Consider the following 27,840-nt stretch of genomic DNA (forward strand, 5'->3'; position numbering starts at 1 on the left):
AGAATCTGATTAAGTTTCCAGTTAGAACTTAACTAGAGTTAAGTTCTAGGGAGTTTCTAGAACTCCCCTGCTGAGTTCCTGGAGAGACAGACGACCAGCACCACAGCTGTGGCTGCCTGTTAAGCTGATTGAGCTCCTTGGGGGAGAGGCAACCGCCAGCACTGGAACTGATAGCTGCCTAACGCACTATGCTCTATGGGCAGGGGAAGGGTGGGAGCCATCTCTATAGCTTGAGGCCACAAGTTTCCCCTGCTGGAGCCAGGGAGGCTGGATGACTTGGTCCCAAGAGATGTCCCCTACAGCCTAACACACTGGCTGTGTGTCAGACTGTGGCCAGAGTACCTCTTCAGGCCTAATGCTGACCCATCTCTCCTTACTGGGTGGGGCCTCCCTGCAGGAACTCCACCAACTTCATCCATGGGCTCAGGGACAGAACTCTGTTTTCCCTGGACCTGAGCCCCTAGGGGAAGGCATGGCCACAGTCTCTGTGGACCAGCAGACTTAGCCTTTCCTCCTGCTACTTCTAAGGAATCCAGGCAGCGTAGATGAGTGGGTTTCTGCCCAGTGAGGTACATCTCCTCCATGAAGGGACAGAGTGCTTGGTTAAATGGATTCTGTTCCCCGTGCCACCCAACTGGGTGAGATCCTCCAACAGGAGTTGTCAGACACCCTATACAGGAGCAATTCTACTGACATCAGGTCAATGCCCCTTGAGATCAGAGATCGCAAAGGAAGAAATAAGCACCCAACTTTGCTGTTCTCCAGCCTCCAGGCGTGGAAGAGAACCAGATGAATAGGGACTGAAGTGAACCCCCAGCAAACCACAGCAGCTGTAGAGAAGATGAACCTGATCATTGAAAGAAAAACAAACAGAAAGCAACAACAACAGCATCAACCACAAAATAAACATACCAACAAAAACCCCAAGGGACAGCAGCTCCAAAAATCAAAACTTAGACAAACTCATGAAGAAGAGAAAGAATCAACAACAATAACAGCAACAACAACAACAACAAAACTGAAAAGCCAAAATACCAGAGTGCCTATTTTCCTCCAAATGATTGAACTCCTCTCCAGCAAGGGTGCAGAACTGGACAGAGGATGAGATGGATGAATTGACAGAAGTAGGCTTCAGAAGATGGGTAATAACAAACTTCGCTGAGTGAAAGGAGCATGTTTTAACCCAATGCAAAGAAGCCAAGAAGGTAGATAAAGGGTTAGAGGAGCTGCTAACTAGAATAACCATTTTAGAGAGGAATATAAATGACCTGATGGAGCTGAAACACATAGCACAAGAACTTGGTGAAGCATACACAAGTATCAATAGCTGAATTGACCAAGTGGAAGAAAGGATATCAGAGTTTGAAGACCACCTTGCTAAAAAAGGGCATGCATACAAAATTAGAGAAAAAAGAATGAAAAGGAACGAACAAAACCTCAGAGAAATATGGGACTATATAAAGACTGAACCTATGATTGACTGGAGTACCTGAAGGAGATGGGGAGAATGGAAACAAGCTGGAAAACACACTTCAGGATATTATCCAAGAGAAATTCCCTAACCTAGTAAGAACAACATTCAAATTCAGGAAATACAGAGAACACTACTAAGATACTTCATGAGAAGATCAACCCGAAGACACATAATCATCAGATTCTCCAAGGCCAAAATGAAAGAAAAAGTGTTAAGGCAGCCAGAGAGAAAGGTCAGGTAGCCTACAAAGGGAAGACCATCAGACTAACAGCAGATCTCTCAGCAGAAACCCTACAAGCCAGAAGAGAGTGGGGGCCAATATTCAACATTCTGAAAGAAAAGATTTTTCAACCCAGAATTCCATATCCAGAAAAAAATAAGCTTTTAAATGAAGGAGAAATAAAATCTTTTTCAGACAAGCAAAGGCTAAGGGATTTTTTTCACCACCAGGCCTTCCTTGCAAGAGCTGCTGAAGGAAGCACTAAATATGGAAAGGAAAAAAGGGAACCAGCCACTGCAAAAACACACCAAAATATAAAGACCAGTGACACCATGAAGAAACTGCATCAACTAGTGTACAAAATAACCAGCTAGGATCATGATGCCAGGATCAAATTCACATAACAATATTAACCTTAAATGTAAATGAACTAAATGCCCTAATTAAAAGACACAGACTGGCAAATTGGATAAAGAGTCAAGACCCATCAGTGTGCTGTATTCAGGAGACCCATCTCATGTGCAAAGACACAGGCTCAAAATAGAGGAATGGAGGAATATTTACCGAGCAAATGGAAAGCAAAAAAAGGGAGAGGTTGCAATACTAGTCTCTGATAAAACAAACTTCCCAACAAAGATCAAAAAAGACAAAGAAGGACATTACACAATGCTAAAGGGATTGTGCAACAATCCCTCAATGCAACAAGAAGAAGTAACTATCCTAAACATATATGCACCCAATAAACGAACGCCCAGATTCATAAAGCAAGTTCTTAGAGACCTACAAAGAGACTTAGACTCCCACACAGCAAAAGTGGGAGACTTTAACACCCCACTGTCAATATTAGATGGATCAACAGAAAAATTAACAAGGATATTCCGGACTTGAACTCTGCTCTGGACCAAGCAGAACCAATAGACATCTAAAGAACTCTCCACCCCAAATCTGCAGAATATACATTCTTCTCAGTGCCACATGGCAGTTATTCTAGAATTGACCACATAATTGGAAGTAAAACACTACTCAGCAAATGCAAAACAATGGAAATCATAACAGTCTGTCAGACCACAGTGCAATCAAATTAGAACTCAGGATTAAGAAACTCACTCAAAACCACACAACTACATGGAAATTGAAAAACCTGTTCCTGAAAGATTCCTGGGTAAATAGCAAAATTAAGGCAGGAATCAAGTTATTTGAAACCAATGAGAACAATGAGACAACATACCAGAATCTCTGAGACACAGCTAAAACAGTGTTAAGAGGGAAATTTATAGTACTAAATGCTCACATCAGAAAACTGGAAAACTTTGAAATCGACACCCTAACATTGCAATTCAAAGAACTAGAGAAGCAAGAGCAAACAAATCCAAAAGCTATCAGAAGACAAGAAATATCTAAGATCAGAGCAGAACTGAAGGAGATAGAGACACAAGAAACTCTCCAAAAATCAATGAATCTAGGAACTGGTTTTTGAAAAAATTAACAAAATAGACTGCTAGCTAGACTAATAAAGAAGAAAAGAGAGAAGAATCAGATAGGCACAATGAAAAATGATAAAGGGGATATCACCACTGACCCCACAGATAAACTAGAAAATCTAGAAGAAATTGATAAATTCCTTGACACATACACCTTCCCAACACTAAACCAGGAAGAAGTCGAATTCTTGAATAGACCAATAACAAGTTCTGAAATTGAAGCAGTAATTAATAGCCTACCAACCAAAAAAAAAAAAAAAGCCCAGAAGCAGACAGATTCACAGCCGAAATCTATGAGAAGTACAGAGGAGTTGGTACCATTTCTTCTGAAACTATTCCAAAAAATTCAAAAGGATGCTAACTCATTTTGTGAGGCCAACATCATCCTGATACCCACACCTGGCAGAGACACAACAAAAAAAGGAAACTTCAGGCTGGTATTCCTGATGAACATCAATGCAAAAATCCTCAATAAAATACTGGCAAACCAAATCCAGCAGCACATCAAAAAACTTATCCACCACAATCAAGGCGACTTCATCCTTGGGATGCAAGACTGGTTCAACATAGGCAAATCAATAAACGTAATCCATCACATAAACAGAACCAAAGACAAAAACCACATGATTATCTCAATAGATGCAGAAAAGGCCTTTTATAAAATTTCACATCCCTTCATGTTAAAGCTCTCAACAAACTAGATATTGATGGAACATATCTCAAGATAATAATGTATAGATATGTTATTCCCATCAAACTACCATTCACATTCTTCACAGAATTAGACAAACCCACAGCCAATATCATATTGAATGGGCAAAAGCTGGAAGCATTTCCTTTGAAAACCGGCACAAGACAAGGATGCCCTCTCTCACCACTTTTATTCAGCATAGTATTGGAAGTTCTGGCCAGGGCAATCAGGCAAGAGAAAGAAATAAAGGATATTCAAATAGGAAGAGAGGAAGTCAAACTGTCTCTGTTTGCAGATGACATGATTGTATATTTAGAGAACCCCATTGTCTCAGCCACAAAATTCCTTAAGCTGATAAGCAAGTTCAGCAAAGTCTCAGGATACAAAATCAAAGTGCAAAAATTACATGCATTCCTATATATCAACAATAGAGAAGCAGAAAGCCAAATCATGAATGAATTCCCAATCACACTTGCTACAAACAGAATAAAATACCTAAGAATACAGCTAAAAAGGGATGTGAAGGACCTTGAGGACTTCTTCAAGGAGAAATACAAACCACTGCTCAAGGAAATAAGAGAGGACACAAACAAATGGAAAAACACTCCATGCTCGTGGATAGGAAGAATCAATATAATGGACATGGCCATTCTGCCCACATTAATTTATAGATTTAATTCTATTACCATCAAACTACCATTGACATTCTTCACATAATTCGAAAAAAACTACTTTAAAGTTCGTATAGCACCAAAGAAGAGCCCATATAGCCAAGACAGTTCTAAGCAAAAAGAACAAAGCTGGAGGCATCACACTACCTGACTTTAAACTATGATACCAGGCTACAGTAACCAAAACAGCATGGTACTGGTACCAAGACATACAGACCAATGGAACAGAACAGAGACCTTAGAAATAATACCGCACATCTACAATCATCCATTCTTCGATGAACCTGACAAAAACAAGCAACAGGGAAAGGATTTTCTATTCAATAAATGGTGCTGGGAGAACTGGCTAGCCATATGCAAAAAGCAGAAACTATACCCCTTCCTTACACCTTATACAAAAATTAACTCAAGATGGAATAAAGACTCAAATGTAAATCCCAAAGCCATGAAAACCTTAGGAAAAAACCTAGGCAATAACATTCAGGACATAGGCATGGGCAAAGACTTCATGACATAAACACTAAAAGCAATTGCAACAAAAGCCAGAATTGACAAACGGGATCTAATGAAACTAAAGAGATTCTTCACAACAAAAGAAACTATTATCAGAGTGAACAGTCAAACTACAGAATGGGAGAAAATTTTTGCAATCTACCCACCTGACCAAGGTCTAATATCTGGAATCTATGAGGAACTTGAACAAATTTACAAGATTAAAACAATGTCATCAAAATGTGGGCAAAGTATATGAACAGACACTATTCAAAAGAAGACATTTATGTGGCCAACAAACATACAGAAAAAGAGCTCAACATCACTGATCATTAGAGAAATGCAAATCAAAACCACAATAAGATACCATCTCATGCCAGTCAGAATGGTGATTATTAAAAAGTCAATAAACAACAGATGTTGGTGAGGCTGTGGAGAAATAGGAATGCTTTTACATTATTGGTGGCAATGTAAATTAGTTCAACCATTGTGGAAGACAGTGTGGTGATTCCTCAAGGACCTAGAACCAGACATACCATTTGACCCAGCAATTTCATTACTGGATATATACCCAAAGGAACACAAATCATTCTATTATAAAGATACATGCACACATATGTTTATTGCAGTACTAGTCACAATAGCAATAACATGGAACTAACCAAAATGCCCATCAGTGTTAAAGTGGATAAAGAAAATGTGGTATATATACACCATGGCATACTATGCAGCCATAAAAAGGGATTATTTCCTTTGCAGGGACGTGGATGAAGCTGGAGGCCATCTTCCTCAGTAAACTAACACAGGAACAGAAAACCAAGCACCTCATGTTCTCACTCATAAGTGAAAGTTGAGCAATGAGAACACATGGACACAGGGAAGGGAACAACATACTCTGGGGCCTGTTGTGGGGTGTGGGATGAGGGGAGGGAACTTAGAGGATGGGTCAATGGGTGCAGCAAACCACCATGGTACACGTATACCTAGGTAACAAACCTGCACGTTCTGCACATGTGTCCCGGAACTTAAAGTAAAATAAAAAGAAAATCGATGAACCTGACAAAAACAAGCAACAGGGAAAGGATTCATTAGAGACATTCCTGGCCAAATTAGCTACAAAAGTAGCTGTTTGTAGTGATTCAGTAATAGATGCTACAGCAACACTAGCAATTGCTAGGATGACTATGGCAGAGACTATAAAGGCTGTAAGTGTAACTATGAATCTTTTGTGTCTGACCTGGGACAGGGCACTTTCTAAGGTGGTAAGAGCAGAGGAACCTTGCCAATCGTGTGTCAAATTGACTGGTAGGAATGCCTTAGATTGTCTCCTTAATACCATGACACTTGTAATTTAAATTAGGTATATTGTAATTAGTGATACAAGAGGCGAACCAAGCCTGTCCCTGCACTCAGGTCACAAACGTGGAGTTTTGGGATGTAATGGAAATATTGATTCCCATAAGGAAAACATGTGGATGGGTAGTGCAAATCAGGTACTGATCAGTGTGATTATGAAAAATGGTCATAGTGTAATTGTGACTGGAATTATGATATGTCCCATGCCAGGTTTTAAGGGAGGTGCTAAGATGTCCCAGGCACCATAAAGTGTCTTGGAGTGGCATGGACTCTAGTTGGGATTTGGGATACCACACCCCACTATTGGCCCAAATTATAGGGGAGCAGGCCATGGCTACGAAACTGTCAGTGATGCCATGGTAGATGGGAACATCAGTATGATCACCCTGAAAGGGCTGTGGGAGCTCCAGTTAAAGACGTTATAATTGCCTAACTGGAGGCTTGTGCCCCGTGATAGACATCCCAGCCAAGTGGAATCCATTTACTTTCTTGGCTTTGCTCTTTAGCACAGGGAGGAATGCTGGGGAAAGTGGCATTGGTGGCATTGCCCAGTTTGAGGCTACCTATAACTAAGACTATTAAGGTATTTCCTTTGCCATGATGTAGCCATAATTGTGTTTGGGCAGGTACACAGTAAGGGTTAGAACTTTTATAACTTACAGTAGGAGGATAGTGGAGTGATATGTAGTGTTACCTGGCACCTTAGTCCAATGTGTGCCATTAATGAGGGACCCCACTGGGGGTAAATCTATTCCTCCTAGCCAAGCAGTTACATTATTAGAGGCTGGGAAGTGGGTGTCTGCCCAGGTGATGGGGCAGAAGAAAGGTGGATGCAAGATATGAGCCCAATAGAGTGTAGCAGGTACAGGTTGTAGACAAAGCAAGAGCATAAAAAGGATTAATACCCTATGCAAGTTGCAGTGTACAACAGAGAGCATAGCAAGGAACAAATTATCTGGAGTAAATGGTGTCTTGTGTCCAGAGCAGGATTCGCTCAGCCTCCAGAGTTGTCTTCTTCAGCATCCCCCAGGTAATGTCCAGGGCTTGTGTCGTCCAAGGAAGCTGCATCATCTGGGGCTGCAGGTCCTGCACGGTCATTTTCTTCATTTCTGGTACTGGGTTGGGTCCTAGCCACGCCATGGTATGGTTTGATGCATCATGCCGGAATCCAAAGAGGACCTGAGGGGGTGTGAACACAAGCATATCCTCTTCCCCACATTAACAAATTATTTGGACCACACCATACATTACTGTTTACATCTTTCCATAAAACTGTGGGTTTTATGTCTTGAGAGGTTTTAGCAAAGTGCTTTTCTACAGCTGATTGAAATTCATCATTTAAATTTAAGAAATTAAGGGTAAATAAGGCTTGTGCTAGTGGTGTTGCAGGGTCCTTACTCATATTCCCCCTTTTTTGTTTTTTGAGCATACTTTTAAGGGTGGCATGGGTACGTTCTACTATGGCCTGTCCTTGGGGGTTATACAGGATGCTTGTGGAATGTTGGATGTTCCATGTGTGACAAAATTGTTGAAATTGTGAGCTGGCATAAGCCATACCATTGTCAATTTTAATTTTTGTGGGCTGCCCCATAAAGGCAAAAGTTAAAAGAAGATGTTTAATGACATGTCAGGTGGACTCTCCAGGAAAGGCATGAGTGCTAATTAAGTGAGAACTGGTATCAACAGATACATGTACATATCTTAGTTTTCCAAATTCAGGGATGTGTGTAACGTCTGTTTGCCATAACTGATTAGGTTCTAGTCCTCTAGGGTTAACACCTCTTGAAGGAGGGGACATGCCTGTGAGCTGGCAATCTGAGCATTGCAGGATAATTTATTTAGCAAGTCTCTGGGTAAGTTGAAATTGTTAAGTTTCTCCAATTTTGATGGAAAAGTTGATGCAATTGGGTGGCTTGATCAAACAGTAATGTCATAACTTGTAGGTCTGCTTGATCATTGCCATAAGCCAATGGGCTAGGCAGTGAGCTGTGGGCTCGAATATGTGTGATAAAAGTAGGATGTGTACATTAATCTAGCAGTTGCTGAAGTTGAAGAAAAAGTGCACACAGGGTGAGCTCCAGAGTGGACTTCATGAGGGCTGTTTCAAGGTTCTGCAGTAAATAAACAGAATAAGCAGAGTCACTAACAATATTGATGGGCTGAGCAGAAAAAGTTTCCAGGGCTCCCACTTCAGCTCTCTGAGTGCTAGTAAATCCAGAATGAGTGAGGGAATTATGCGGTCTCCACCAAAGAGCCACTTTTCTATGTTTACCAGAGCCATGTAAACAGTGTTAAAGCGTTAGGTATGGGGGAGTAAAATATTTTGGTAGGCACAACCACAGAAGTATGAGATAAGAACTGAAGTAGTTTATCAGCAGGAAGGGCATTCTGTATATGGCCTGTGTAATCAGAAAGTGCTATTTGCAGGTCTAAAGATAAGGGCAATACTGCTTCTTATTGCTTCGAATTGCTTTTTACTTAAAGGAATTCTGATGACATCGATAAGGGCAATACTGCTTCTTATTGCTTCGAATTGCTTTTTACTTAAAGGAATTCTGATGACATCAGGGTCATAACCTAGCAACTGACTGCATCATCTGCCACCTGAATAGATGACTTTACTAACTAGTTGGATATAGGGAGAGGGTGATTTAGTCCTGGTATGTGAGCAAAAAACCCATTCTAGAAAGCGCAGCCCTGGGGGCATCTGTCCTGTTAACCCTATTGGGGAATGTTTAGTGGGAAAAACAAACAACTGAACTGAGTATTGTGGATGTTATGCGATCTAGTTGCCTCTGAGAAATAACTTCCTCTATTTCTTCTATTTCCCTTTTTGCTGCAGGAGTTAAATACCTTGGAGAGTCTAGGGCAGCATCACCCTTTAAGATAGAAAACAGGTTTTGTAACTTATCAGTAGTTTTGCCCAAGGTGGGGTGAAGTCAGTTAATATCACCTAGTAATTTCTGATTATCATTTAAGATGTGCAAGTTGCTAGTATTTAATTTAACCTTTTGGGTTCTTACTGATCACGAAATTAGTATGTACCTGAGATATTTCCAAGGAGAGAACATTTGTACTTTTTCAGGTGCTATGATTAAACCTCTTAACTGTGCATTCTTTATGACAGAGGCATATAAACTTAAAAGTACTGGCTCATTGGGGCTGCTAGTAGAATATCATCCATAAAATGAATAATTGTGCAATTAGGAAATTATTTTCTATTGGGGAGCAAAGCTTGATTTACATGATACTGACACATGGTAGGATTGTTCAGCATTCCTTGAGGAAGCACTTTCCAATGAAATTGGTGAGCTAGCCTTTCATTATTGATAGCTGGTATTGTAAATGCAAATTTTTCTCTGTCCTTTTTTGGAAGGGGAATAGTATAAAAACAGTCTTTTAAGTCAATAACAACTATAGGCCAATCTTGAGGAATCACCATGGGGGAAGGGAGACCCTGTTGAAGGGGTCCCATAGGTTGCAAATTAGCATTGATAGCCCACAGGTCATGCAAAAGTCTCCATTTAGCAGACTTTTGGGAAATGACGAAAATGGGCGAATTCCAAGGGCTGTTTGATTGTTCTATATGGCCAGCTTTTAATTGCTCAACTAATTCATGGGCTCTTTGTAATTTCTCTCCCTTTAAAAGCCACTGTTCTACCCAAATTGGATCTTGAGAGAGCCATGTCGGGTGGGGGAGGGATAATAACAGTGACCATTATTAGAAAGGGGTCTGCAAAGTGACTCCCGCATTGGGCTAATAGGTCCTGTTCCCCAAAGATTAACAGGGATGGGCATGATTAGAGGTTGTATAACTGCCTTTCTTCCCTCTGAATTGCAACACGTTAGGGGGCGTGTGCTCTGCTTGGCAGTGTGTGCTTCCCCAACACTGACAATTTTTTGTTTCTGAGTGACCCAAGGCCAAGTTTCTGTTCAGTTTTGATAACTAATTATTGAAATGCCCACCCCTGTGTCCAATAAGCCAGTAGAATTTTTATTTCCAAATTTTAAGGTAATCATGGGTCTCTGATCAGTGATTAATTGGTTCAAATATACTCCTGTGGCTCCCGTGCTTCCAAAACTTCCCTTTCTCCTTTCTCTTCCCTGGGCATTGGGGACCCAGTACGGTAAGAGTATTAACTGAGCTATCTTTGATCCAGGGGGAAGAATATGCAGACCTTTACATTCCATCATAACTAATATCTCACCTTGATAATCACTACCCTGTTGAGCAAATTAATTACTTTACTGGATAGGTGTGATTGCCCTAGGACTAATCCCACAGTTCCTAGAGGCAGTGGGCCCGAGATCCCGGTTGCAACCCTTTTAAAGTCATCTTCTTTTAGCCCTAATTCTTTGGGGCAGAGTAAGTCCAGTCCTGTGCTCCCAGTGGTGGCAGCTCTGAGAGAGAGGACTGTGGGCTTTTCATCTGACAGAGGAAAGCCACTGGCATTGCCCCAATTTGGAGCAGGGCCTGGGGCCAGTCCCTCATGAAGTTTCCCACCTGATTACTTATGGGGTTGCTGTTTTTATCAGTTTGGACCTGCATTGATTTGCCCAGTGTTTCCCCTTTTTATATCAGGGGCATATAGAAGGGAGTTCTTTTCCTGAGTTAACCTTAGTCTCTATTATTGGGGCATTCCCACTTCATATGACCTGGCTCTCCACATAGAAAACAATTTGGGTTTCTCTCCTTTTTCACTTTAGGAGGCCTTAATGCCATAGCCAATATTTTGGTTTTGTGTGTTTCAGTCCCCACCAGTTGACATGCTTGTATAAGTTCCCCGACTGTGGCTGCCTGTCCTCTGATTGCCTGCATTGCTTGCTGGCAGTCGATGTTAGCATTTTCATAAACCAATTGCAATAATAATACATCAGTGACCTGGGTGTGACTAATTCATCTCTTAATTGCCTGGGTTAACCAATTGATAAATTCAACAAATGGCTCCTGTGGCCCTTGTCGAACATTTACAAAACAATGCCTGTTGAACTCCACTTTGGGGAATTCAGTCCCAAGCCCTGAGATCACACAAAGACACTTGTGTGTAGACCGGGGGATCACAATTTAGTTGTTGTTGTTCATCGGCATGGGGACACCTCCCCTGGAGCATAGCAGTGGTTGTGTCTTGCCCAGCCACTTGATTCTGTTGGCTTGTTGTTCGCACAATTCATCATATTCTGCCCTACAGAGGAGGTACTGACTGGGCTCCAAAGTTGTTTTAGCTAGCACTGATTAGTCCCATGGGCTCATACAGAAGTTGTCTACCATCGCCTCAGTTATTCCTTTCGTAAATGGTCTAGCGACTCTGCTTGCTTTAATGCTTTTTTTAAATCTTTTTATAAATGTTAAAACAAATGGGTTCATATACCTTTTTGCCTTGTCAATTTTGTATTAACAGGCAGGCCAAGAGCTCCCCTTCTAATGCCACTTGCCTAAGACAGGGTCCCATAGCTGTAGTGTATCCCTTGTCTTTTTTCCAATTTATTGGAGGAGGAGGCTCAGGCAAAACTTCCGTTTCCTCTTTGTTATTTTTGCCCAGAAACGGCAAGGCTGAGGGAGATGGAGGTGGAAAGGTAGGTGATGGTTCCTCTTCCCTCCCCCTTTTAGGCTCTTCTGTGTATAGCGGGACCAAAGCAGCCCTTACTAAAGCCCATACCATTAGAGATGTGACTGGGACCCATTGCCCTTGTGCATGATGTTCTTGAAGATTTCTCTTCACTTGTTCCAAGAGCTCTACATCTAGCGTACCTTCTTCCGGGAACCATGAGTTATGGGAAACAACAGTTTGCATTAGGTCCCTTAATTGAGCCTGTGAAACCGAGGCTCCACTAGCTTTAAGCAGCTGTTTCAATACTTTTATATACTGTTGCTGTTGAGCTGATAACTGTTGTCCTATGGTGAAACCCTAGCCTGAACAATTTCCTCAAACTTGCAAATCCCAAGCAGGCACCAATGACTTACTGACTGTGCAGTCTCTTCACCTTCATTTTCAAGGGTTCCATTGCGATCCGTTGCAGTTATTTCTCACATAGGGCACCAGCTGCTGGGTCTGACCGGCAGACCGCGGCAGAGCGACAGATGAAAAAATGTATGCAGACACAGGTTTTTTGCCTGGCTGCATGGCTAGGGGACTGGAGTGCCCACCAAGGAGGGCACCATAAAGAGTCCCAGCAGCCACAGTCCTGACAAGCCAGTGCTGCAGGCATTTATTTAGTACAGATTTAATGACACAGGCTTTGAGTCAACACACTTGTGGGTAATTAACATGGCCGCCCCCCTGGAGAGAGCAGTCCTGCACACAAATGATTAAAGACCAGGTTCTGAGGCCTAAGTAAACTAACTTATCTAGATCAATTCCTTTACACTTCCTTTTTTTCTACGTTTTGCTCTCAGGCTCCACATAAGAGAATTTGGCTGCCTTCAGCCAAATTATCTTTCAAAGCTTTTGTAAAACCTCCCGGCCTTCCAAGAAGGTTTGTGTTTTTCCTATAATTTCTCCCACCCCCATGACCAATCTCCTACATCTGCCTTAATTTCATTATGTACCCAAGGGTCATTTAGGAGCACATTGTTCAGTTTCGATGCAGTTGTTTGGTTGTATTGGGGAGTTTATTACATATTAACTTACACAGTAACAAGGTCCCACAGTCTGCAAGCTGAGGAGGAAGGAGAGACAGTCCGAGTCCCAAAACAGAAGAACTTGGAGTCCAATGTTCAAGGGTAGGAAGCATCCAGCATGGGAGAAAGATGTAGGCTGGGAGGCTAGGCCAGTCTCTCCTTTTCACATTTTTCTGCCTGCTTTATATTTATTGGCAGGTGATTAGATTGTGCCCACCAGATTAAGGGTGAATCTGCCTTCCCCAGCCCACTGACTCAAATGTTAACTTCTTTTGGCAACACCATCACAGACACACCTAGGATCAATACTTTGTATCCTTCAGTCCAACCAAGTTGACACTCAGTAATAACCATCACAGTGGTTTTGAGGGAATTTCTTAATCTAGTGTTCTAATTTGATTGTCCTGTGCTCTGAAAGACTATTATGATTTCTGTTCTTTTGCATTTGCTGAGGAGTGTTTTACTTCCAATTATGCGATCAATTTTAGAGTAAGTACCATTTGGTGATGAGAAGAATGTATATTCTGTTGTTTTGGAGTGGAAAGTTCTTAGATATCTATCAGGTCCACTTGATCCAGAGCTGAGTTTAAGTCCTGAATGTCTGTTAATCTTCTATCGCAATGATCTGTCTAATATTGTCAGTGGGGTGTTAAAGTCTTTCACTATTAGAAAGTCTCTAAAAACTTGCTTTATGAATCTGGGTGCTATTGTATTGGTTGCATATATATTTAGGTAGTTAACTCTTCTTGTTGAATTGAACCCTTTACCATTATGTAATGCCCTCTTTTGTCTTTTTTGATCTTTGTTGGTTTAAAGTTTGGTTTTTCAGAAACTAGGATTGCAACCCCTGCTTTTTTCTGCTTTTCATTTGTTTGGTAAATTTTCTTCCTTCCCTTTATTTGTAGCATATTTTTGTCTTTGCATGTAGGATGGGTCTTTTGAAGACAGCATACCAATATGTCTTTGTTCTTTATCCAGCTTGTCATTCTGTGTCTTTTAATTGGGGCATTTAGCCATTTACATTTAAGGTTAGTGTTGTTATGTATGGATTTGATTTTTTTCATCATGATGCTAACTGTTTATTTTGCAAACTTGTTTATGTGATTGCTTCATTGTGTCACTGGTCTGTGTACTTAAGTATGTTTTTGTAGTGACTGATGACAGTTTTTCCTTTCCATATTTAGTGCTTCCTTCAGGAGTTCTTGCAGGGGAGGTCTGGTGGTAACAAATTCCATCAGCATCTGCTTGTCTGAAAAGGATTTTATTTCTCTTTTGCTTATGAAGCTTAGTTTGGCTGGACATGAATTTGGGGGTTGGAAAATCTTTAAGAATGTTGACTGTTGGCCCCCGATTTCTTCTGGCTTGTAGGGTTTTTCACTGAGCGGTCTGCTTTTAGTCTCATGGGCTTCCCCTTGTATGTGACTTGGCCTTTCTCTCTGGCTACCCTTAACATTTTTTCTCTCATTTCGACCTTGGAGAATCTGATGATCATGCAATGGGGATGATCTCGTGGAATATCTTACTGAGTTTCTCTGCATTTCTTGAATTTGAATGTTGGCCTGTCTAGCTAGTTTGGGGAAGTTCTCTTGGATGATATCCTCAAGTATGTTTTCCAATTTGGTTCCATTCTCCCAGTTTCTTTCAGGTACCCAAATCAGTCATAGATTCGGTCTCTTTACGTAATTCCATATTTCTCAGAGGTTTTGTTCATTTCTTTTCAGTCTTTTATCTGTATTGTCATCTTTCTGGCTTATTTCAGAAAGATAGTCTTCCAGCTCTGACATTCTTTCCTCTGTTTGGTCTACTTTGCCATTAATACTTGTGATTGTATTGTGAAGTTCTTGTAGTATATTTTTCAGGTCTAACATATCAGTTATTTTTCTCTCTAAACTGGCTATTTTGGCTGTCAGCTCCTGTGTTGTTTTATCATGATTCTTAGCTTCTTTGCATTGGGTTACAACATGCTCCTTTAGCTCAGCGAAGTTCATTATTACCCACCTTCTTAAGCCTACTTCTGTCATTTCAGCTATCTCAGCCTCAGCCCAGTTCTGAGCCCTTGGTGGAGAGGTGTTGTGGTCATTTGTAGGAACAGGGGCACTCTGGATTTTTGAGTTTTTAGCATTTTTTTGTTCTTTCTCATCTTTGTGGGCTTATCTACCTTTGATTTTGGAGGTTGCTGACCTTTGGATGGAGTTTTTGTGTTTTTTTTATTGTTGTTTTCTCTTTGTTTTTCTTCTGACAGTCTGGCCTCTGTTCCATAGGGCTGCTGCAGTTTGCTGAGGGTCTGCTCTAGACCTTAGTTGCCTCAGTTTTTATCACTAGTGAAGACTGCAAAACAGAAAAGATGGCAGTCAGCCTATTCCTCTGGAAGCTCCATTCCAGGGCAGTACTGACCTTTTGCCAGCCTGAACATGCCTGTAGGAGGTGACTGGAGACCCGTTTGGTGGTGTCTCCCAGTCAGGAGGAATAAGATCAGGCACCCACTTAAAGAACCATTCTGGCTGCATTTTGGTAGAGCAGCTATGCTGTGTTGGTTATCCCTTCAGCCCCTGATCAGTTTGGGCTTTTCATGGCCCACAGGCTGGACCAACTGATAAGCCCAAACAGCCAAGTTGGCAGCCTGCCTTGCCCCTCAGGCATTCCATCCCAGGGAACGGAGCGGGGAGGGGTGGCCAGAGGTTCCAACTGGGAGGACACACCTCAAAAGGAGGAGTGGATCAGGGTCCCACTTAAAGAAGCAGTCTGGTTGTGCCTCAACAGAACAGCTGTGTCATAGTGGGGAACCACGTCTGCCCCTGTGCGCTTGGACTCTCCAAAGCTAGCAGGCTGGAACAGCTGAGTGACCAACCAACCCAGGTGGTGGCCCTCCTCTCTCCCGGGCACTCCATCCCAGGGAGAGATCAGAGCTCTGCCCCTAATAGGTGCCAGCAGGCATGGCTGAAAGGTCCTGCTGGGAGGTTCTGCCCAGTGAGAAGGAATGGATCAGTGCCCTGCCTAAAGAAGCAGTTTGGCTACAATCTGGGAAAGCCACTATGTTGCACTACTCAGGGGACCCTTCCTCATCTGTATTGTTTGGACTGTAAGCCCACATGGTGGAACTGCTGAGTTGTCCAACCAATCCAGGTGGTGACCCTCCTCCTCCACCCCTGCCCATCCCCTGCCACACTATGTCTCAGAGAGAGATCAGAGCTCTATCCCTAGTAGGTGCCTGCAGGTGTGGCTGGAGGATCCGGCTGGGAGGTCCTGCCCAGTGTGGAAGAATGGATTTGGTCCCACTTAAAGAAGCAGTCTGGTGACAATCTGGCCAAGCCACTGTGCTGCATTGCTGGGGGACCCCTTTCTCCTCCAGACCATTTGGATTCTACAAAGCCCACAGGCTAGAACAGCTAAGCCGACCAAATAGTAGAGGCAGAACCTGTCCCTCTCCCTGTTACCTGAGGCTGACTAGGATTCCAAGTCATTATTATTTTGTGAGATGAGGTGGAAATGGGGCCTGCAGAACATGCCTCTCGCTCCCTGGACTCTACCCCCTTCCTAGGCGTATATGCAGACCTCCTGTCTTGCCTGAGTTGCAGACACATTCATTGGGGATCTCCGGACCAGAGTATGCAAAGCTCTTGGGTCTCTGTGCATGCCGGAGTAGCTGCTCCCCTAGACTCCATACAGCTCTGTATCGGACCCAAGGCTCTGGTGGCATGGGCTCACAGGGAGATCTGCTGACCCATGGGTTGCAAAGATCCCTGAGAGAAGCATGGTTTCCCAGGGTCACACAGTCACTCACTGCTTTCTAGGGCTGGAGGTGGGTTTCTCTTGGCTCCATGTCACTCCCAGGTGGGCCATTGCCCCACCCTGCTTTTGTTCTCTGTGTGTCGAGTTAATTCTCTAAGCAGTCCTAACATGAGAACCTAGATATTTCAGTTGAAGGTGCTATATTCACTCACCCCTTTCATTCCTCTCCTTGAGAGTGGTGGACCACAGCTGCTTCTAATTGGCCATCTTGGCCCCTCTCCCTTTATTTGGCTTTTCTCTTTTTCCCTTGGTCTAGCTAATGGTTTATCTACTTTATCTTTTCAAGAACCAACTTTTTCTTTCATTTATCTTTCATATTTTTTAGTCTCTATTTTTTTTCTGCTTTGATCTATATTATTTTTTCCTTCTATGAATTTTAGGTTTGGTTGGTTCTTGCTTTTCTAGTTCCTTGAGGTACATCATTATATTCTTTCTTTCAAATCTACTGTTTTGATGTAGGCATTTATTGCTATAAACTTCTTTCTTAGTATTGCTTTTGCTGTATCTTATAGGTTTTGGTACGTTGCTTTTCCTTTTTATTTGTTTTTGGAAACTTTATTTTCTCCTTAATTTCTTTATTGACCTAGTGGTCTTTCAGGAGCACATTATTTAATTTCCATGTATTGGCACAGTTTCCAAATTTCTCTTGTTATTGATTTCTGGTTTTATTCTATGGTGGTCTGAGAAGATACTTGATATGATTTTGATTTTCTTCCATTTGAGATAGTTTTTTACTTAACATGTTTTTTGTCATGGAAAATGTTCCATGTGCTGATGAGAAGAATGTATATCCTGCAATTGTTGGATGAAATGTTTTGTAAATGTCTATTAGGTCTGTTTGGTCTATAGTGCAGTTTAAGTCTGATGTTTGTTTTTTAATTCTCTGTTCAGATGATCTGGCTAGTCTCTCCTGGCCTGGAAGGTTTCTGCTGAGAAATCTCCTGTTAGTTGATGTGAATTCCCTTATATGTGACTTGCTGCATTTCTCTTGCTGTTTTTAGAATTCTGATTCTGACTTTAACAGTTTGACTATGATGTGCCTTGAAAACGACCTTTTCAGTTGAATCTCTTTTGGAGTCTTTGAGCTTTCTGTATTTAGATGTCTATATCTCTTCCAAGACTTGGGACGTTTTCAGTTATTGTTTCATTGAATATGTTTTTTATCCATCTCTTCTCTTCTAGAACTCCCACAAGTCAAAAATTTGTTTGCTTGATGGTGTCACAGAGGCTTTCTTTATTCTTTTTCCTTTTATCTTTTTTTTCCTGCCTAGGTTATTTCAAAAGACTTCTCTTCAAGTTCAGAAATTGTCTTTTGCTTGTCTATTGTTGAAGCTTTCTATTGTATTTTTAATTTCGTTCATTGAATTCTTCAGTTCTAGAATTTCTGTTTTGTTCTTTTTAATGATATCTTTGTTGGGTTTCTCATCTAGATTATTAATTGCTTTCCTGAGTTTTAAATCTTGTTTATTTTGTTTTCTTATATATCAGTTTTCTTAAGATCATTTTTAATGCCTTTTCAGGTACTTCATAAATTTAATTTTCTTTGGAGTCTGTTGCTCGAAAATTATTGTGTCCTTTTGGAGGTTTTGTTTGTTTGTTTTCTTTATTGTTGTTGCTATTGTTGTTGTTTGTCCTTACATTGATATCCACATCTACTATAATTGCCACTTCATTCATTTGTGTGGAGTAGTTCCCACAGGGAAAGAGTTTTTCCTGTAGATGTATCTATAATGTTGGTTGGGTAAGGTGCTTTGGCTTTGGTTCTGCATGGGCAGCACAGTGTAGTCTCCTTTAATTACTTTGGCTGTAATCAGTTTCAGCAGTGTCTTTGAGTTCCTTAGTGGCTCAGGCTTCAGTTGATTGTGGAGGCTGTGGTAAGGCTTTGTTTGGGACAGCAGTGCCAAGTAGACTGGTCCTCAAACCCCCAGATAGTGCATGTGGGCACTGGCATTGGCTTGCCCTGAGTATGTCAGTCTTTGGACCATGGGTGGGCCATGCAGGTGTAAAAAGTGGTGGCAGCAGGCCCTGGGTGGGCCAGTCCTCAGGCCCTCATTCAGGGCATGCAGGTCCCAGTGGGCCAAGAAGTTTGCTCCTCAGTCTCCCAGACCAGATAGTCCCTGGGGCCCTGGGAGAAGCACGTAGGTCCTGGTGGTGTCTGCAGTGAGCCAGTGGGTGGGTCCATTAGTTCTCAGGTAGGGCACACTGGTATTGGCAATGTCTATGATGAGCTAGGCAGGTGTCATCTTTTATTTTAATGTTTTGAAAAGTTTTTTTAACATTTTGTACTCCCTACAAAATATATAGATTCTAAATGAAGCAACTCAGTCTCTGTCCCCCTCTTTGCTACATTACTGCTTCTCTGATTTATATTTTTCTAAGTATAAGTTTTTCCACTGGCTGTTTTTAACATGTTCTTTTCAGTGGAAATTCAGATATATGTTGGCTTGCTTTATTCAGCCTGTAGACCTTGACTGAATGCTATATGACAGGTATTGTGCCAGGAGCTGTGGTAGGAAAACTTTCCATGAGAAATTAGATTAGCTTGGCATTAGATGATTATTTAAAGTAATCTATGACAGTTGTGTGAAAATCTAGATTAAATTCATAAATGAACTACTGTCTCAAGTTAGTATATTGTTTAGGTTTTCACAGTAGTCCAGTGAATGGCCTCACAACACAAAGAAATTCATACATATTTCATTTTAGAAAGCATATATAAAAATATGATTGATTGATTGATAGGTAGATAATCTTATAATAGTCATTCAAAATTTTACTCCTTTTTAGCACTTTCTGCCACTTATATTGCTTATTTCTCATTTCTAATAGAAAAACAAGGTGAAAGTAATGGGATATTACAAGTAGGCAGAAAAATATAGATGCACATAGTTTACATAACTCTTCAGGTCATCTTGTAACAAAGTCTTGATCATTTTTCTTAGACCAGAAGATCAATTCAGAAGTTAATAGAATGGGAAAATAACAGATTATATCACAAGGTAAGAAATTTTAAGCAAATAAATGCCCTATTCATGTATTTGCAGTATTAAATTGAAAAATAAATACAAAATGGGAATTTTTTAGGCCACAAAGGAATGGATTAGAGAACTAATACTCAATTTTTAATATATATTCTTTACAAGGTATTTTTAAGTGCTCTGTTTTGTATCCTGTACTTTTCCTGGATTGTTTTCAGTGATTTATTCAAATGTATAGGTTGTAATTAGTTTAAGTTAATATAAAAATTCTTAACAAGACTATACTTTCTTAGCTTGCTTTGCACTGGAAGTTGACTAAGAGGAAATGTGAAACTAGCAATATGATGGAGTATGTAAGTATGAGGTTGTTTTTAATTATTTTTTGATTCATTCTAAATGTACCATTTTCCTGTGTTTCTCATTTGTCAACTATTCCTTCTTTTTTTCTTCTCAGCCAGAACTTTTGTCCATTGAAATATAGAGGTTTTCTTCTATCTTCTTTAGATTTGTAGCCAACCTAAAATATCTTGAAAGCTAACAATCATTTAGATCTTAGAAAAGTTTCAGTTAGTATGCTAAAATGAAAACATTGTACAACCTTAATCATTTAACATAGGCACAAACCATAGCATGTGGTGGTGGGGAAAGCTGCTGTTGAACAAAATGTTTCTAAATGTAATCTTGTCAAAACTTGCATAAAATAGGAGTTGACATCTGCATTCTGGATTCCTATTAATGGCTTTTTTTTTTTTTTGGCTGACATTTAACTTTTAGTGAAGAAACTGTAAGGTACTCATTTTTGTTTTAACTGAAAGCTATACAATCTTAGTCATAAGACATAAATTCACATATAGCCAATGTGATCAATTTTGCATAATTAATATTGAAAAGAATATTAAATTTATCCAAACTTCCAAATGTAGTATGTATTTAATAATAAACATTCCATGTGTGTTTCATAAATAAGGATTATTATCATATCTCTCTACACTTTGAATAATTTTGGGGAAAATGTGCATATGACCACAAGTCTTAAATTCATTATAGATAAAACATTCAAAAACTATCCGAGTTTTTTAAAATTATATTTCCAAACCTTTTGTAATTAATATGTTTTACTCAATCCATTTGGGCACATTATATTTTTCACAACTTGTGAACGATAGTAATCTCCAACTAATATCAGTTGCTTTAATTGAAAAATATATAGATCTAATATAAAGACATTTTTTAATCTGTGTAGCATTTTTTTAAATCTCTACTTTGCTAACAAAAGGATAGGGGTGTGGGGGAGAAACATAATATAATAGAGTTTGCTCCTCTGAACCTAGACAAATAGTTATTGTAAATCAGATAGTAAAATCTGTTAGCTACAATAAGTAGTTTTGTTTGCCAGCTTAATTTTTAAATTGCCAATCTAATTACAACTTGTGGTTTAAGTTCTTTACATAATTTTTCATGATTTTCACTTACTTTATATGGTGTAGAATTGAAATATTGTGCTATGAAAAACGATTATAGAGTTTCTGGGTTGTTTATAAGTTATATTAAATGAAAAATATTTTGTAAATATATTCTTGTTTTTATTTTACAGGTAATACTAATAGAATTCTTACCAAAATATCCCATATTCCGACCTGACTGAGGAGTTTTATCCAGTCACTTCTGTGTTACCTGTCATTTCCTACCCTTAGTGCCTTGTAGATTTGGAATGAAGATGGTCTTCTTTGCTGTGTTCAACTTATTCTTTATAATGGTAGAATATTCTTCTCACTCTTTTGTGTTGGTTTATGAAGAACATTTGCACATCTTTTTTGTCGTTAAATGAGGCTTGTGTTTTGCACTCTCAATTTTAAATACACACACATGCGTGTGTGCATATACATATATAGATAGTTGCCATTAAAGATGAATCATCAGTGTTGGTGTTTAAAAAACAAAAACTTGTTCTGAGCATGCTGCCTTATAATTTTCATATTCATTGTTTCTAAACTCGCATCATTTTTCTAGGCTACTTGATGCTCTGTAATCCCTTACTGGACAAACGTAAATAAGCTTTTGGTAGCTTTTAGAAATGGTTTTACTCTGCTTTTAAAGGACATGCAATTAATGGCACTGGTTTTGTCCTGCACTTTGCTTTATCACTTATGTTAGTGGATAAAATACTTAAACTCCTAAAGACTTGTAAATATTGCCTCTTTGCATAATGTAAAATGTGGTATGCCATGGTTTACATAATGTAATATTACTCTTATTGTATTGCCAACAATTTTACGTAAATTTTAATATGAATGAAGTTTGCAAGCATCCCTTTGAATGTAGAGACTGCTAACATGCTGTTTTATGGCAAGGCCATAATGAGTATGTTAAGAATTTCAGGTGTAGGGCAAGGTTGCCCTTTGTAACAAGTGGATTAAAATTGAAATTATTATCTCAGATATTCTGTATTGCACCTGAAACCATGACCTTTATTTTTCCTTTTCATTTAATAATTTCCATTTTGTTCTCTCCTCCTTTCCACAAAAAAATTACTTGACATCTGACATATTTCACAGTCTCACTATCCTGCATTTATTAGCCTTTTCTTCCTTTGAAAATACACACAATTGTGACCTTTAAGGAGTATTTTGAGATTTCAGACATCTTCAGAAGGTATCTAGACCCTCTTGAAAGCTGTTAATGCCTTTCTGCAGTTCTGATATTCTAGTTTGAGAAAGAGACAACTAATTGAGAAGCTGTAGCTAAAGAGTATATAGCAGCTGATTCATAATTGAAAAAAATTATGTTCTGTTTTTGAAGATCTTTTATAAAACATTAATGAGGAAAGACAAGTGTTTAGACAAATTATTTTAGTTTATAAATTCAGCACATATGTAACATTTATTTGGTACATATGTCTCTATTTTTCTTCACAATTAAAATGATTGCTAGCACCACACAACTAGAATTTGAAAATTCAGTATAATGAAAGCTTTATATCACATTAATTCAACTGCAAATGTATGCCTGTTTGTAGGCATTATTTGTAACTCATAGTGCTAAAAATAAAAGTGTCTAGGGCTCAATAATATTTTGTCATCTTTTACTGCTTTTAGTAAACCTTTTAGGCAAGATTCATCTCAGTGAAGTGAACAATCATTTATTCATACAAGGTCAAGCCTTTTTAAGCCACTCTTAAAATTTATGCCTAATTTGAAATCCATAGCCCTTGACCAGTTTAAAAAAGAGAGAAAAAGAAGATACTATTTGATATGTGATTATAATTGTGTGCACAAACACTTTTCCACCTTCCTCTGTGCCCCATTACCTCTATGCCACTCAGCCACCCCAAATCTCTAACCTTTAATAATGTGTATGCCTGCAAATATCATGTGTTTGCCTGCTGCAAAATTCAAGGTGTATTTTTATAGACAAGGTAGAGGCCTCTGAAAATGTATACCAAATGTCTTGTTTTATAGCTAAGGTCAGGGAAAAATTGTATCTGAGGTTTATGTTCCAGCTATTGTTATCAAATTTTTGCTTCAAACTGTGATATTTTAATACCAAAATCGATTTTCAGCATAATACAGAATGTCTCATTATCACTGATAGGATAATTGCCTTTAAGTGTTAATCCTTAGAAGTCTTATTTTTTTTTTCTGTAACCTTAGAATTTGATCATATGATAGTCATAGGAACTTTTTCTGCCATGTATAAATCACACTTGGTTTTGCTCAAAGAACAGCAGGAAATGGTGAATTGTTTCCATGAAACAATTATTGAGAATGGGAATAGAGTGTATCTGGAAATAACACAGTATAATTCAAGTTACAGTAGCATTTGTCACAAAAACCATTTGTCAGCATGTGTAAACTTAATTTTAAAGCCTATTCTAATCACTCAAGTTTGTTATTTTATGGTTCGTTATGCTGGTTGACTCATCTTAGTTTCTCCAACTACCCAAAAAAGTACCAATTTTTTTCCTCTCTTGTATGACTACTTTTTCAAACTGTTTTTCTTTGCAGGGGGCTGATTAGCAATTGAGTATTTTGTAATGTTTGCGGGGAGTGGTGCTTTGTTTTCAGTGAAATTGGTTGCAGTGAATGCTAAAATGACACAGCACACTGGTGATTAATTCCTCCCCCATGGAGCCTTTTTTCTGTTACGCTTAGGATAGAACATACTTGTAATTTTCCATTAGGTTAGTAACATACTTTTGTGAAAGTTGTTTTTAGACTGAAGAAAGTAATTTTGAATTTCTTTGTTACATAATATTCCTTTATGAAACTTGTGATAGTTTCCAGAGCAAAACAACATGTATTTGCCAAAGTATATAAATCTCACAAGGCTTTGAGGTTACAAGCTAAGATTGTTTTTTTAAATTAATGTTCCAGTGTTTCTCATTTGGCCCAAGATTCTGGCTTAATAAATTTGACCAACTGCCTATTTTTAAGCTTGTCCTAAAAGCCAATAACATGTTTATTCCTAATAACTAATATGGACAAGTGTTATTTACAGATTTATTAACTCCATCCCAGATATATCTCCACTCTTTGTTCCCTCCTAACACTTATGCTAATTTAGGAAAGAGACCACTGTAGTAAAATTTTAGAAGAAGATGGAGAAGTGCCTTGTCTTTTTAGAACAAAGATAACACATTACGTGTAAGGAAGCATAAAAATGAATTGGTAGATGATTAGATTGGAAATCATCCTTTTCAACTAGGTTTAAGAATATTTTGCTGGTGTATTATCTTTTATTTATTATGTAAAGCCTCTTTCCTTCCTTTTCCCCAATCATGATATATTAGTGACAAAATGTTATAGAACCGGACTATTAGTCACTTAAAAAAACAGTATAATTCTAAACATGTAATTTAACATGTAATTTAATTTAGTTCTCGAAGGACAGTTGTCTTCGATTAAAGCCCCACCAAAACCCATTTAAGTATTTAATGTACATACTATTCATATTATGGCCTGTAAACACTAATATCTGAGCAATTAAACTCATCTACCATTTTGGTGAAATTTGAATAAGTTTAAAAACGTGTAAGCCTTTGAACAAATATATGAAAGCTTTAAAAGATCATTAGCATTTTTATTTTGTTTACAAATAAGCTTCCATTTAAAAAAAATAAAACCTCACTACTTGAATGTTAAGCTCTCAAACAATATTGTATTAAAATGTACTATATTGACCTAGGAGGATATAGAAATTATGTTCACCTGATTAACTGGAGCAGTTTCACATAGTGGAAATACTTTTTTGCTAATTTGATTATAAGTGCTCAAATTTATTGAAATTATATTCTTTTATGCCTATAAAAGTATACTTTTAAAATATTTTGCAACAACTGTCAAATTATTTGGATTCCTTTAAATAGCAAACAGTTGGGAAATGTTCCACAAAAAATGCATAGGTTTTATTAATACCTGTTCATGTAGTATGTGGACTAAAACAATTGATATTTATCTATATATATAAATGAATGATCTTATCTTGCCCCAAATTTTTCTTACCTGATTCTGAGCCAGCCTTTTTGCTTTGATGGCACCCCGTGAGTATGTTCCATTTTCTGTGGACTTTGTCAAATTCATACAATACGAGGAAATGATCTAATATTGTGGGCACCAGGCAGTTCATCTTAATTGCATGTCTGTCTCTTCTTCTGTACAATTATGGGGTGGAACCTAGAGCTGTACAAAAAATTAGAGATCACTTAACATTCTGTGATTCAAAGAATTCTTAGGACATTTTTACTCTATAGAATCTCAGAATGATTACTCTCAGATCTACTGTTCTTGGTGGAAACTCTCACAGTGCCTTGCATGCAGTAAAAGTTTGATTTGCCGACTGGCTGCTGGCTAATGTGTGTTAATTATTACACAGACTCCAAGAACCTGATGCTTGCTAGACCTTAGTTCCCTGGTGATGCTAAGAGTAAATGTAGTTTTCCTAGGAACTGAGCACTGAGGTCTGTGTGCTTTGCCTGTGTAGAATCTGTCTATGCAGTTGGTATTCAGGCAAGAATTATAGCTGTAACAACAATGGAAACATTGGAGGACCCACTTTTGCATTTATGTAAAGATTTCGTATCCTATCCAACATTTACTTTAGTGTCTAATCAAATTCCATACCCTCAAAAAGATCTGTTGGAACAAATTGATAAAATTAGGTGGAAAGGAAAGTGGTATGGGTCTCAAATGCAAGTCACTTCTGGTTTAATTATTGGCTCTGCTGCTTAATTCCTCTGTACCTCACGTCCTCATTGTTGAAGTGGGGACAATAATCTGGACCTACCTCACAGGGGAATTGAGGATATTTTCATATATTAGTGTGCTTTGAAGTTGACTGAAAGATATACTGGATATCATAATTATATAATTTCTAAATAGATTTCTTTAAATCCATGCTGTGTTTTCTTTCTCAGTCAGGTCCTACAGAATGACTGTTGCAGTTGATCTATTGTTTTAATAGTAAATTTTGTTATTAATCCCCTATGTGTTAAAAGTGGGTAATTGTATTATGTTAATACATATTTAGGGAGGAAAAGCAGGTGGATATAAATCAGTGGTTCCCAACTTCAGCAAATGATAGCAGTGGAGGGTATCCTTGATCTTTTTGTAATATTTCAAAAAGTATATTAGAAATTATACATTTACCCATAATATTCCTGCTTCACAAGCCAATTAAGACATTGAATTTCCATGCATCTTGCCTATATTCTCTCAATTCTGTGTTATCACTGCTTGCTTATTAACAACTGATCAAAAGCTGTGAATGGCAGTATGTTTTTGATTAATAATAAAATAAGCCTATTATGTGCAACTTATTAAATACTTGGAAACATGGGAAAAAGAATAATGAAGGGATTCTTATGGTAAAAATGTTGGGAACCACTTTTGTAAAGGAACTAAGATTATTTGACCCTCTCCACAGATTGCTTACCTAGTCTCTAAATAATGAAATGCGTGTGTTTGCCTGTTTTGGCTATATTAGGCTATATAACTCAAGGTGAAAATTTGCCTTCAGTTTTTTTTTCTGTTTTAGAATATAACTGGCCTAGTTTATTTAGGTGTGTACATGTTGCTCATATATACACACACATAGAGGATTACAAATGTGGAAAATGTTATAATGTCATATTATAGCATTGGACTAAATATCAATTTCTGACTCTTAAAGTAGTTCTGTATATAAATTCAACATCATGAATCAAGGCAATAATTTATCAAATGTTCTTTTATTTCTTTGTTTTTATCTCGACTTTTTTTTTCCATTTTTTCTAGTACGCAAATAGTGTAAAATTGTTTTAATGCCTGGACTTTGAAACAAGTAACAAGTGTTTGAAAGTATATAATCTACAAGCGAATTTGCCCTCCTTGGACTCACCACATACAAATATTAATCTGGCTGCAAGAACAGGATATCCAGGTAACTAGAAAGTGGGCATTGATAAAAATATCTGGTGGAGAAGCCTAGGATTTTGACTTTTTGTCAGAGGATTCCTGTTGGGACAGCTTTACCAGAAAAGAATAATAGTGGATATGGTCGTCCAAACTAAGAACTTTCATGCATCTTGCATTGTTACGTAGCCTGTGGAATGAATTCATTTTTTCTCCCTTGAGTCCAAGAATGACTTCCCTGGAAAAACTTAATCTATATACAGCTGTGCCAAAATGAAGGATACCTGCCTCTCTGAAACTTTCACTGCTGCTTCTGTCATTGTTCACTTGTCAGATAAAATTTTATTATCTCAGGATGCAAACTTAAAATAAAGTGTAAATCTATGTTAATGAATTGAATTCTGTGTCTTTTTGATGCATCTTCCTTTCTTCCCTTCCCTATGTGTCCATCATTATAAGGCAATTAATTGAGGCTTCCTTTTAAAAATTGCATTTTATATCTGGCCTTTTCCCACATATACTAGTGTTATGTTCAATCCTGTAAGTATTTTATGCTATAAAGACATGCCTCAGAGAAGTGTGAATTCAGTTCCAGACAACCAAAATAAGTCACACAAATTTTGGGGTTTCCCAGTGCATATAAAATTTGTGTTTACACTATAATGTAGTCTACTAAATATA

The 27,840-nt window shown here is 38.6% G+C and overlaps 1 protein-coding gene across 3 annotated transcripts in view; it reads left to right on the plus strand.

The window, feature by feature from the left end:
• The window catches only part of CHIC1 (cysteine rich hydrophobic domain 1), a 120,622-nt gene extending 93,064 nt beyond the window's left edge, over nt 1-27,558 (plus strand). The window contains exons 4-7 of one of the 3 annotated variants that reach the window (XR_002519436.2): nt 19,736-19,792; nt 20,065-20,124; nt 21,366-21,527; nt 27,043-27,558. Coding sequence is in view for 2 of the 3 variants with exons in the window: in XM_003917891.5 (XP_003917940.1) it covers nt 19,736-19,792; nt 20,065-20,124; nt 21,366-21,416 (168 nt within the window). In the remaining variant the exon portion in view is untranslated. Of the gene's footprint in view, nt 1-19,735; nt 19,793-20,064; nt 20,125-21,365 lie in introns of all 3 variants that reach the window. The other 2 variants (XM_003917891.5, XM_009197817.4) reach the window with 2 other exon arrangements.
• The last annotated feature ends 282 nt before the right edge of the window (nt 27,559-27,840 follow it).

This window comes from Papio anubis, chromosome X (assembly GCF_008728515.1).
Source record: "Papio anubis isolate 15944 chromosome X, Panubis1.0, whole genome shotgun sequence".
NCBI classification, from domain to species: Eukaryota; Metazoa; Chordata; class Mammalia; order Primates; family Cercopithecidae; genus Papio; species Papio anubis.